Below are 13368 nucleotides of genomic sequence, written 5' to 3' on the forward strand. Positions count from 1 at the left end.
AACTTTAACTTTTGATGAAGAAACTGGCCGTAAGAGTATATTATTTTGTTAGTTTACTGAACAGCTTAGAAGATATTATGGTGTTGAACTTCTGTCGATAAAAGTAGGGTTAAAAGTGTGTTGCATGAGTAATTTTGAAAGACACTGAAAAAAGAAAAAAAAATAGAAAAGAAGTTGCTGTTTAGAAATTTAGTAAGAAACTAATTGTAATTGCATTAGCTAGAATCACTTTTGTCGATGCAAATAAATTAAATTGGAATGCATTTTTTAACATTCTAAGAACCGCTTTAATGAGCGTAATATCGCATAATAATATGGATATTCTGCACTTTAGTTACATTTGTTAAAGCAAAACTTTTTAAAATTGGTTATACTGGAAATCGACCCCAACACAATTCATAGTTGGGAAAACGTGATGCACATTACGATTTGTAAGCCTCTTTCCAAACAACCAAGCTTTTCTATGTAATATTCACAAATACACTGAAATCAAACCATTGAATTTCATTTTATACAGTTTAATTTAGTTGATAAAATCGATATATTTGCTGGTTGTATCCAGGTATGGAATAATTGGCTGTTACTTATCGCCAACACGAAGTGGTGGTCACTAAGCGCTCAGATTACCAATAGCACATCTCTGAGGATACGGGAATAGTAACAATATCAGTACTGGGTTGAACGGGAAATGAAAAATGGTAGGAAAAGTGTTCAGTAGTTTTTATGATTTTACAAAACAATAATAATTGACATTTTATCTAACGACCGTTTCTTTTACAGCTCTCTTCTTTAAAAAATAGAACAAAAGAAATGCAAAAAAAAAGAACGGTATCGTTTATTATTTCTAGGTTTTTTCAAATAATAAAATGTGATGAATTTCACTTAATGTAATGGAATACGTTCATAGGTACAGAGCTACTAAGTAAGAAGTGTAAATGTGAATGGTAGGTTTCTATCTCGTTGTTCCCGTTTTTGTACACCAAGAGCAAGAAATTCTACCAATTACAAGTAAACTATGTTTATCCTTTTTATTTATTCCTTTAAGACACATTTCTAATACATAGAAGCACAATTTCAAACTACATACTTATCATAAACGATATCAGACTATCATCGAAAATCTCTCTGATCTTAATAAAGGGATAAACCAAATGGCTCTCACATATCCAATTATAATGCAAATTCATAAATTGACAATTTAAAATCAGCACAACCCTTAACTTAGGTCAAATGTTAGTAGTTGAACTTAAATTGATCAATTAAAACTTGCTCAAAACGTCTCTAAGATAGCTTTGAAATCTCTTCGAGTGATGCAAGATTCACGTTGGTTTTTCACTAGGGGTAGCTGTGACTTTGCCTGTATTTTTTTTTATATTTAGAGATGGTTTGGCAGAGTTATCGCGGCACTGGTAAGAGGGCTTGAGAAGGAACATGGTGGGTTTTAGTCACTAAGATTTTGAGACTCCGTTACGTTGCACCCACAGCGGGAACGGGTCATACTATGATGTCCCATGAGAAAAAATGGAGAGGAATCTAATGAAGCCTTGTTGATTAGAGCTACTTAACTGAGATACTAAGAAATGTATTAACATTTTTAGCTAAAATAACCTACAACTTGAAATAATATAAAAAAATAGTTTTTATATTACAAACCGGCATTCCAATTTTATGTTCGTATACCTCATAAATACGTTTTATTGGTTGTACAAAAAAGCTTTGATCTTAAACTTATTAGCTGTTTAAAAGCCAATAAGCGCTGTAGAGCTCATACGTCGAGAAAATTTCAGCTTTATGAAATGTTATGATAAAATAAATTAATAGCTGAATACTTAACTTTGAGAAACAAGTGGAGCTTGAAAAACACTGAATGAGAAATCATATTAATAATGCTTGGGGAATTTATAATTTATTTCGGAATTATTTACTTTCCTTTGAACAAATATACCTCAGATGTTACTATGCCTTTATGTGTGTTACTTTTCACAGCAATGAACGGACCATATTAAATAACGCCAATCAGTTGTTTACTCAAGATTTACTTGCCTGTAATTTTCAAATCAAATAACGAGCAGAGAGAACCAATTTAAAATACAAGTAACAACGTCTATGAATCTTAGAACACTCAAGTGTTAGCGACAGTAAAAAAATAATTGGACAAAAAACCGTTATTTAAAACACGACAAACAAATTAAATCATAAATACAGCACAGCACTCGAAACATTCGAGCGATGTCAAAAACGCGGGACACTAGAATAAAACGAGTAATAAAAACACTATAAAATGTCGAATACCATGAATGCTTCGGAAAGTGTTGACCATTTAAAAAGTCCGACTGTAGCAGACAAATCATTCTTCAACCATTAAAATATAAAAATGTTGTTGATAGCTATATTTTTGTTGCTTTTAAAAGAATATAATTGTCATCTCATACTTCATGGAAATACGTCTTTTGAAATAAATAGGTTGTGTTCTAAAGAAGTTGTCAATGGTGGGGCAGTGCCAACTTATTATGACTGGAGGGACCAGAAAATGGTTTCTCCTGTCAAAAACCAACTAGGGTGTAAGGCTTCTTGGGCTTTCAGCACTGCTGGTATACTATATTTTTTTTATTTTGTTTAAAAAATATATAAAAAGAGGAAACTAACTATAAACTTAATATTTTTTTTTCCATTTTTATTTTTAAAGTGTTAAATAATTATTTGTCATCCAACGTGGCAATGCTGCCAGTCTTTGGGCACGCTCCCGGTCGTCACTGATCAGGAGTTTTTTGACGCTTTTTAGTTTTAGTATAACATTTTTTTTATGTCATAATAGTTTTTTGTAAAATAACAAAGTGTTAATTAGATTTTTTCTGTACAGCCTGTCTCGAAAGTCATCTAAAAATCTACTTGGGCGCGGAAGAGATATTGTCTGAGCAGTTTCTGTTAGACTGTGATGATACTAACACTGGATGTGCCTATGCAAGTCTTTATCAAGCATATTCGTGAGTAGAACTAAAACTATAAAAAAAGATAAGTTTCAATTTTTTAAGAAAACTAAAAAATATTGTTATAAACCTTAACTTACAATAAATAAGTATACAGGCAATCGCCTGAAAGATAGCCTTAATAAAAAAGAGTTGAGTTCAGTATGGTGACTCACAGAGTGATACCAAGTAACTCGGATTTTGTCCGTTTGTCTTTGGAAAAACAAAGCTTTTTACTATTGCAATAAATATTTAGATATTACAACTTTCTTACCAACCCCGACTAGAAAATTTTCATTCACCCACATTTTCTTAATAAAAACTTTTTTCAGACAAATCGTCAACGTCCACTCGGGTGTTCTTCGAGAGAAGGACTACTTCGCATACGTACATGAACCAATGGAATGTAGATGGGATGGTCCGAACCAAGCGGCTCCCAAAGGGCTATCCTGGGAATTTGAACGAAACCGCCCAAAACCTGTGAGAGTGTACGATTTCCATATCGTTCACAACGCTGATGAAGATGATATGATTCAACTGCTTTATAAGAAAGGACCATTATCAGCTGGTAAGAAATAGAATAGAAGGGTTTTAAAGTACCTATTTTTTTCCAGACGTTATCAAATAAGAACCATTTTTATGCTCATTTTCTAATTGTGGACATCTTGCTATTGTAATTTTCTATGAACAAAATATTATGGGACATCTTTAATACCTTAGCTAAGTATGCTTGAACCAAATCTCTGTATGCCAGATGACTTTTTGTCAATTTTCTCCCACAAGAAATCAGCATTATAAAATTAACAGCCAGTACTAAATTTCCCTGACGTTCTAAGGGCAAAAACTTGTCCGTGCACCTATTCAACCGACTACTTGTAATTTATACATTTATATTAATTTCCCTTAATTTTTTTATTTCTAGAAATTAATGCTGCATCAATGGTAAGCTACAAGGGTGGTATAGACGAGCCGACAGAAGAAAGCTGCGATCCTAAAGCAGTAAACCATTCGGTTTTGATCGTCGGATATAACGTTTATAGTTAGTATGAGTTTTTTTTTACGATTTTATATCTATACTAGATTCTAGTAGGTATAGGGGTAGGTATTAGAATCTAGTAGGTATGTACATAAAGATTGACGAATCTACGTCTCCAGCGAACAACAATATAATGAATGTATTTCATGCTTTTAGTATCAGTTGGAGCCGTGAGCCATTTCAGTGTGAAAGTGCAACAAACAAGTTCTGTCCGAGATAATCTTGTCTATATTCTCACTTTTCTGTATACATCAATCAATTAATTCCAGAATCGAAATCCGATGGCCGTACAGTCCCATACTGGATAATCAAGAACTCCTGGGGCCAGGATTTCGGAGACAACGGGTACTACTACCTGGTTCGCGGACGCAACGCCTGTGGTATCGGCACCACCATAGGTTTCGGTGACGTCCAAGAAAACCAATAAATATTATATCTGACAATCATTGCAAAATTTAATGTCATAAATATTGTTGAATAAATAGTGTGCAATATATTTTGTATGTTTTTGTGTTTAAACCATTGCGGCACCTCCTAACAAAGATCATGCCGAGATATACCTAAACAACTGATAAACACATTAAATTCCAACAAGCATGTTCATCATGACTTCATACATACATGGTGACCATTGCACCATCGAGGTAATCGAAGTACTTTCTAAGGATATCGTGGTCACCAAAGACTGATTAAAGTTGAAGGAAAACATCTCAAGAAAACCTGGACTATCTTATATAAAAAGTCTGAAACCGACCTGCACTGAGCAAGCTCGGTGATTCTCAATCATTCTCTGTGTGAGGTGAGACCTGCGCTCAGCAGTGAAACGATAAAAATGGTGATGAAGTTGATTTAGGATTATGCTTCTGGTAAAGATTAACTAGAATATTTCCTTTGCCATAATTGTGTTAAAAAAATGGTAAATATTTGGCAAGGTGCAAATACGAGCGATGCCATTTGGAGAACCCTTTAGTGTTTAAGACAGGTAAACAAATAACACGTCAATAATACTATAAATTTAAAAAATACCGACAGTCATCAACTACTCAATCAATTTCGTAAAACAATTTCAGATATATGGGAACACAATAATATTCATTAATTCATTAAATTTTAATAGCCAGGGTTTTAATTTACTATCCCATACATTCTTGTTATTTTACTTATTTTTAAATTTTAACTGTTATTATTCACGGCGTGTACACCCATTATAGGTATAGCAAACAAGAATTTTATAATAACATTATTTTTATATATTTTATTGTTTGTACCTATTGCTGTTAGTGTGCCAATAAATAAATAATAACACGTTACTAGAGATATTTCGTTCTTTGCAAAACTAGACTGATATGAAACAGGTTTACAGTGCTGAAGGTGAAAATATCAACAGTAAATAATATGCTTTAGACCTATTTAATCAAAAAATATATACCATCTATACCAATGTTCCCATGGATCCCAACCAGTGGTCCACAGAAGCCAAAATATGGTCACTAAATGATTAATAGCATAGCCGAACTCGTGAAGAAGGTGCAAGCTCATATAAATGTTCTTATTTTGTTTTATGTAATTTCAAGTTAGATTTTTGATTGAAGTTTCTGTTTGATTATTACAGTTTATTTTTATTGCACTAAAATTTAGTTGTCTCTTAGTTCCTGACGTTAATTTTCAATTGAAATTCGCTAAAAAGGAAGTTCAAGAGTTGGCGCTAGATAGGCGTAAATGGCAGGAGGCTTAAATTAATGAATTAATGAAAATTTAGTTATTTAATGACTATGGCATCGTTCAGACCAAACGTATTGTCGGCCGCTGACTGTGAGCGCGCGTTACGCAGTTTATTGCTTTTCCATATATATTGAAATTGTCGTTCACACCGAACCGACTATACGCTATTACGTCGTCAGTTGTCGCTGACTCTCAGTGGCCGATTATTTTACTACGCGACTATGCACGGCGGACGCGGATTGGCTACGCGGACGCAGTTGCCGAATAGCGCCGCTCCGCCGCGCCCGCACCGCCGCGCGCCTCGGCCGCAATACACTCGAGAAACAAACTTTAGGGATTGTTCACACCAAACGTATTGTCCGCCGCTGACTGTGAGTATACTCACTGTCTGCCCCAGTGTGAACGTCGACTCAATCTGCAGTACGTGTACTCACCAAGCCGACAATAGGCTATAGCGTACGATGCGCTACATGTGTGAACAAAAGAATAGGCTCGTGTAGGTTCACACTAGATGCGTACGCTGAGCGGCTGACTATTCTACACATAAAAGGGCTCAGTATTTGAAGTTGCTCGTAGTATTTTATAAACGATAAAACTAGCGTAATTTATTTTTTTCAAATCAGACGTTTTACTGATATTTCAATTAAATGATGCGCATTCAGAAAGTTGCCATTTGCGAAGCTCTAGAGGAAGACGAAAATAATAAAAAGAAGTGATTGTGGGTACATCCCTTAAATTTGAAGAAATGTTTTCTTGGTCAATTTCATACTTTATATTTCGAATATAGACTTTATCCAAATAAGTTCAAGAAATATTTTCGTATGACAGTAAAACATTCGATGAGTTACTATCTTTAATACGTTTAAGTTTATATAAAAGGGACACTAATCATCGACGTGCTGTACCGAGGCGCGGCGGTGCGTACGCGGCGGAGCGGCGCTATTCGGCAACTGCGTCCGCGTAGCCAATCCGCGTCCGCCGTGCATAGTCGCGTAGTAAAATAATCGGCCACTGAGAGTCAGCTACAACAGAAGACGTAACAGCGTATAGTCGGTTCGGTGTGAACGACAATTTCAATATATATGGAAAAGCAATAAACTGCGTAACGCGCGCTCACAGTCAGCGGCCGACAATACGTTTGGTCTGAACGATGCCTTAATGAGGACAGACGTGACACGTGACACCTCGCGATGTTCGACACCGAAAAGTTTATTGCAGAAGTACATTCTAGAGAATGTATTTGGAATGCGAATTCAGAAGAATTTAGTGATAGAAACTTACGAAGATGCGCTTGGGAAGACATAGCATCTGTTATGTATGAAGATTGGGGGGTTCAAATACTGAGCTCTTTTATGTGTAGAATAGTCAGCCGCTCAGCGTACGCATCTGGTGTGAATCTACACGAGCCTATTCTTTTGTTCACACATGTAGCGCATCGTACGCTATAGCTTATTGTCGGCTTGGTGAGTACGGGTACTGCAGATTGAGTCGACGTTCACACTGGGGCAGACAGTGAGTATACTCACAGTCAGCGGCGGACAATACGTTTGGTGTGAACAATCCCTAAATTATAGTCATCACTAAAAAAAAAATGTAGAGGTTGTCCCTGACCAAGAAAACGTTGGGAACCCCTCATCTGACCCAATTATAACAGTCTGAATTGATTATTATTTTAGTAGTATATTATAGATCTCATAGAACCCATCGACTAGACTAAACAAAACCGGACCTTTGGAAAATAACTGAGGAAAGTGTAATACAGTTTTGGTCCAAAAATTAAATATTTAGAAATAATGTTTTGTTAGATAGAATCTGATAACATGTCAATTCACAAGGACACAAAATTAATACATAAACAATGGAATCAAAAATATTCAAACAACTTGTAGAACGTAAGATAAAAAAGAAAAAATAATATAATATAATAAAATATTGTTTTTTTTTTTAAGTCTCAAAAATATATTGCTTTATTACATTACATAGATATTTACATATTTACAATACAATAAAAACTATGAAAACAAAATGGCATAAATAGCATAATTGCTGCAAAACTGATAATTATTTTAAAGATATTTAAAGAACAGAACAGGCAAACAACTAGCATTACAATTAGGGAAAAGTCGGTTAAAATGTTAACGATCACTATACTTTTGTTTATCTTAAAGGAGTATAGTTGTTACCTTGTATTACCAAAACCTTCTTTGGACGAAAAGCCACTACTAAGAAGCCCTGTCAATAATGGGCCTATTCCTGATTACTTTGATTGGAGGGACCGCGATGCTGTGTCACCCGTTGTGAATCAAGGAGTCTGTGCAGCTTGCTGGGCTTTCGCCACTACTGGTAAAGTCATGTTTTAGCCGACTTCGCAACAAGAACAAATCCGGCTTATTTTGATACTCATCTCTTCAACTTATAACGTTTTTTTTAATATACCAATTTCTTTATATACATAGCTATTTACATATATTTAAACACACAAAAAAAACTATCCTAGTAAAACAATAAAAAAAAACACTATATCTAAAACGCGCCAAAAAATTCATCCCCATCGCTGTCAACTGGGAGCGTACCCAAGAGGCACGCAGCATTACCTCGTTGGAAGGCCATGCTGATCCTTTGTCCGAGGTAATAGCCAGCTTAACTTATAACGTTCTATCAAATAGCATGACTACGCTTGTATCAGTCTTAGACCATAGCTTCTTAATATGATAGGTTTATTGTCTCACTACTATCACTTTATTCTCACACGTATTCCATAATAAAGATTAAGGTAATTCGATATTTAGATAGGAATAGACAGGTTTTTCAACGCCATCTGCTGAGCTTTAGTTGTACCTTATGCAAGCTTCTGATCAGGTCAAAAAGTATTTACTAATAAAAGGCTCTGTTTTTGTTCCAGCTACCATAGAGAGTCATCGGAAAATATATCTGGAAGTTAAAGAGAAGTTATCGGAACAGTTTCTTATCGATTGTGATGATGAAGGCGTGGGGTGCAGGGATGGTTCCATGCTACAAGCATATGCGTGAGTTTATTTTGCTTAATAATATTTTATAATAGAGGAGTTCGCGGGTCTGCAGACCAAAGGTCTACCGATTACAAGCTAAGCAACGCTTAACATGGTCGGCCTGTGGATGGATGACCCTTTGTCGTGACCAGTTTCTCTGTGAAGAAAGTCACGTGAAATTTCAGGACCCGACTGTCATTTATGTTACGGGTTCCAGTCATCCTGATACCATTTTCCTCACTTTAAAGCGTGGAATGTCATCTTATTTTATCAACCAACAAAGACCTCCATCTAATCATGTCCTTCTTCGGCTTCCACAGATCTATGGAATTTAACTTTCTCCAACTCTAAAAAACTCATCAACTTCAAACATTTCCAAATTCATTTTAAACCTGGTCATTTTTGCCTTTTAGAAACATGATCATAAAATCTGGTGGTATACTTCGAAACATAGACTATTATCCATATGCAGAAGAACAGAGGGAATGTAGGTGGAATGCTGTTTTAAACCGTCATGCGACTAATTATACTACAAGGTGGTTCGAGAACAGTCCTAGGCCACATCCCAGACCTGTCCCAGTGGTCGGGTTTCGAAGGGTTATTAGAGATGAAGATGTTATGGCAAGATATCTTTATCGACATGGACCGTTATCTGCAGGTATGTATGGGTAACATTCTGTCTAAGGCCGGCAATACACGGACCGCTTGAAGCAGTCAGGGGCGACAGTTTCAAGCTGTCGACCGCCCGAATCAGTTGCAACATCTCAAGCGGTTCGTATATGTGCGTCCATAGAACTCTGCAGTTCACTGTGCAGTCGACAGCTTGAAGCTATCACCCCTGACTGCGTCAAACGGTCTGTATATTGCCGGCCTAATAATATTAATATTAAAGTAACTCTGTCTATATATCTGTCACGCATCAACGCGGGTGAAACGCAGAAAACCGTAGCTAGTACCTAAGTCACGAATAGATTCTCTGTTATTTTTAATTTGTCGAGCTAAAAATGTTTAACTATTCCAATAATTTGACCTATTTAATGGTTGAACTATTATTTTTAAGGATATATATTCAGTGTTTTATGCTAATACTAAACTTGATTGTCCCTCTTATCTACAGAGTTATATAAAGGTCACAGTCGTAAGCCATAAACTGAATATTTCAAGAATGCAGTCATGATATTTGCATTCAAAGATAACAAGTTTATTTGTCAAATGCAAAAGTAAAAGAATCTTAGTTATGAAATTGCTAGCTGCAACTTAGTAAACTTGCTTTATAATAATATTTTTAATCAGTTATGAGAGCTATGCTTTCCATTCGTTCTGTAATATTGCAACTAACATTATTACCCCTGTGTCCGAACCATAGATCGTGGTCGAACACCAGCTGCATGGAGGCATAGATTGCGGTACCTATTAAAGCACGAAGAGAGCTGACTCCAAACAAAGTGGATTATCTGCCAGGAAAGAGAAGAAGAAGAATCTATCACTTTCCTGATAGGCTATACTGATTAAAATTATACTTACAGCCATTAACTCAGCGTCTATGGACAACTACACGGGTGGTATAGATGAGCCTACAGAAAAAAGTTGCAGTCCCAGTGGATTGAACCATGCCGTCGAGATTGTAGGATACAATGTTTATGGTAAACTTGCATTTCTTTACCATTTTAAAAATAGGCAAGATATTATAAAAATATTCAAATGGACAGATTTTTCATCAACAAGTGTCAAAGTTATATATATACAGTATAATAAAACAAATAATATACAAATAATATGTATGTCGGAGGCGAAACATCAGGATGGCACTATTGTCCGACATCAGCTCGGGTAATCGTACAAAGAGATAACTCAAAAAGAACTGTAAACTGAAAAACGTTTATTCAAATTAGTCAGAACAAAAGACAGCTCCCAAACGCCCGCCCTTCGCCACTTCCTATGTGTTTTGGCTGGGGAGAAGTGGCGGAACACATGTCTGTCTGTTAGGTTAGAAGAACCATTATCATACGATAGACGTTTCAATAACCTTTAGACTTTACAATATGGATCTACAACGGTACTACAACACTAGGCAATAACACTAGGTACACTAGACGTGACGTAGGGCAGTTTCGAGATGTGTGCAACACGACGACTCAACGAAGACTCGACGAAGACTGAGCTCCGCCGACGCCACGCTGACCACCACGACCCTGCCAAGCCCGCCAAAATGTTGTTTCACCGGATACGCCACCAGAGGGCGCGCTTGCGTCTCGTTTAGTGTCCGTACTATTGACCGTCTCCGACATATATAAGCAAAGTCATTACTTTGCTATGATTAGACTAAAATGTGGGTGCTAAATGGGCTATCTAACCCTGAAATATTTTTTTCAAATCTGACGAGTAGTTTCTGACTTTAACAAATAACAAACTCTTCACCTTTATAATATTAAAAGTATAGATTATAGGTACATTACCTCTATATAAATCACAAACAATTTCTTACAGAGGATGAAAACGGCAACAGGACTCCATACTGGATAATCAAGAACTCCTGGGGGGTGGGGTGGGGAGATAACGGGTACTACTACCTGGTGCGCGGGCGCAACGCCTGTGGCATCGCCAGTGACGTTTCTTTTCCCATTGTCGGCTAAAATATGATCATCCTTCACATTTTTTTTTAAGAAAATTTAAAAATAATTCAAGTTGAAATGTAATCTAACTTTGAAATTGGTTGATGTTATTGTATTTTAATTTCATTTTGGAGTATTGCTACTTTCAGTTGTTTGGTATATTCTAATTATAATTATTAATCTAAAAACCATTGTATTATTATTTGCATGCCCATTGACGGCGAAATATGGAGAACTTATATTTTATTGTAACATCTATGTACTTATCCTTGAGTTTGTTTCGGCGTTTCTTCTCAGGGATTAGTCAGTTAGGAAATACCGACCCAACGTTCTTATAATGACATGTAAAAGTGATGTAAAGTCCAACTTGCAAAATAAACGATTTCATTTCTTACAACCCATATTTGCAAAATAAATGACCAAAATTGGAGAAGAAAAATATTAATATAATTTTAGAAGTTTTGATATAGAACCATTGCCCTTTCTTTTAAACTAAGTAACATTAACACAATGAATTCACGAAATACTCGTGGAAGATTAATTGTTGTATCAGAAAAAGTACAAACTCAATAATAACTTCCCTATTATCAAAACTGTTTCTAAACATAGCTAATTAAGCTATTCCCATTCTATCTAATAAATATGTCCCTTCTAGAATATTCTTGTCTACATTGTCATATATAATTATATAAGACTTGCTTCTGCCTGCCCATCTGACCTCCTCAACCTAGTTACCCGGGCAACCCAATACTCCTAGGTAAGACTGATTGTCAAACTCACTGGCTTCTGAATACCCGTAACGATTGCCAAGAATGTTCAATGACAGCCAGGACCTACAGTTTAACGTGCCATCCGAAACACAGTCATTGGTGTCTAAGATATACTTAGAAAGTACATACAGACTTAGAAAACGAGAGCTAAAGATGTTCAAATGACAGTATAAATACAGTAAAGAATGACAATAAAGGCTTATTTTCATAAAAGTAACACGACTTTAATAAACCGTTGAAAAACTCATAAAAAACTGCTGGAAGTTTTCAGACTTACTTATTCAAGCCAACATTTTTATAAATAAAACAGAATTTCTAACAAAAACAAAGAAAACTTAGCGGAACTTTGTTGTTCACAATTTTATGAAGAATTTTATATTGTGAAACGGTAGTAAAATAGAAAAAGATAATTCTGTTGAGAGGTTGTAAACAGTGCATTTTATTTAAACGTTTACACTCAGGTTATTGTGAATAAACCTGATATTGGAAGTCTCTTCGTTAGTAAATAAGGAAAGCTAGAGAAATAAACTCAATAATAATATGTATTTTCGAATTTGAATCGAAGACAATCTGTGATGATTCTTCGCCGATTTTTGCCGATTCCGTATCTGCAATCTCAATTTCATGCTGCTCATAATTTTAAGATTCATTTAATTTTTTTCAAAGTTTTTTAATTGGGTACACAGACAGAATTTTTAATTTAGTTCTTTAAAATATTTGAAAATTATTCACTTGGTAGATATATTTTTTCAGTTTTGAAAAAATGGAACTAGGGTATTAGGGAAATCACCATATGGCGAAAGAATCAGATAATTCATATTATAATATTTTTACAAAACAAAAAAATCGATTTTAAACTCATAGAAAACCTCAACACGTACAACACTATTGGCAGTTAGTCAATTTTCAAATCAATTGCTATACTAGCCATCAACAATAGCCTTAGGGACTGATCTAGTCTATGATAAGGGTCAGGACCGTCCCTACACGCCGGGGCACTGGCTGGATAGAATAGTCACGCAATCCAATATAACCTCATTTCTATTGAAAACTGACGTGTTACTATGTAGAACGTAGTTTTGAGGTTTTATTTTGTGAGGTGGCAAAGTGTGAGCGTGAAATAAATGTATATTTTTTTATGTAAGAATCTTTTATCTTAGGAGTCGTTTCGGATGTTTGTGTTTGTAATGCAAAGGCAAAGTCAGTTTGTTGTTATTAAATGTTGTTACTATGTGAATTTAAACAAAACTGTAA

General features: G+C 35.4%; 2 protein-coding genes across 2 annotated transcripts; both read left to right on the plus strand.

The window, feature by feature from the left end:
- The first annotated feature begins 2374 nt into the window (after window positions 1–2374).
- LOC124634508 (putative cysteine proteinase CG12163) lies at window positions 2375–4498 on the plus strand. The gene is made up of 5 exons (XM_047170108.1): window positions 2375–2591; window positions 2861–2984; window positions 3299–3534; window positions 3889–4005; window positions 4272–4498. The coding sequence occupies exons 1-5, from the start codon at window positions 2375–2377 to the stop codon at window positions 4427–4429; spliced, it is 852 nt and encodes a 283-aa protein (XP_047026064.1). The 3' UTR covers window positions 4430–4498.
- Window positions 4499–7803: 3305 nt separating this feature from the next.
- On the plus strand, window positions 7804–11532 carry LOC124634517 (cysteine proteinase 1-like). Its single transcript, XM_047170116.1, has 5 exons — window positions 7804–8067; window positions 8627–8750; window positions 9146–9390; window positions 10259–10375; window positions 11220–11532. The coding sequence occupies exons 1-5, from the start codon at window positions 7857–7859 to the stop codon at window positions 11363–11365; spliced, it is 843 nt and encodes a 280-aa protein (XP_047026072.1). The 5' UTR covers window positions 7804–7856; the 3' UTR covers window positions 11366–11532.
- The last annotated feature ends 1836 nt before the right edge of the window (window positions 11533–13368 follow it).

Source organism: Helicoverpa zea, chromosome 11, assembly GCF_022581195.2.
Source record: "Helicoverpa zea isolate HzStark_Cry1AcR chromosome 11, ilHelZeax1.1, whole genome shotgun sequence".
Lineage (NCBI taxonomy): Eukaryota > Metazoa > Arthropoda > Insecta > Lepidoptera > Noctuidae > Helicoverpa > Helicoverpa zea.

Bases quoted from the DNA above. Each gene is read 5' to 3' on its own strand.
- LOC124634508 (XM_047170108.1), top strand. From the start codon at position 2,375: ATGTTGTTGATAGCTATATTTTTGTTGCTTTTAAAAGAATATAATTGT. The intron at 2,985-3,298 runs GTGAGTAGAACT...AACTTTTTTCAG, and splicing joins AGTCTTTATCAAGCATATTC to ACAAATCGTCAACGTCCACT. The intron at 3,535-3,888 runs GTAAGAAATAGA...TTTTATTTCTAG, and splicing joins GAAAGGACCATTATCAGCTG to AAATTAATGCTGCATCAATG.
- LOC124634517 (XM_047170116.1), top strand. From the start codon at position 7,857: ATGTTAACGATCACTATACTTTTGTTTATCTTAAAGGAGTATAGTTGT. The intron at 8,751-9,145 runs GTGAGTTTATTT...TTTGCCTTTTAG, and splicing joins TCCATGCTACAAGCATATGC to AAACATGATCATAAAATCTG. The intron at 10,376-11,219 runs GTAAACTTGCAT...AATTTCTTACAG, and splicing joins TGTAGGATACAATGTTTATG to AGGATGAAAACGGCAACAGG.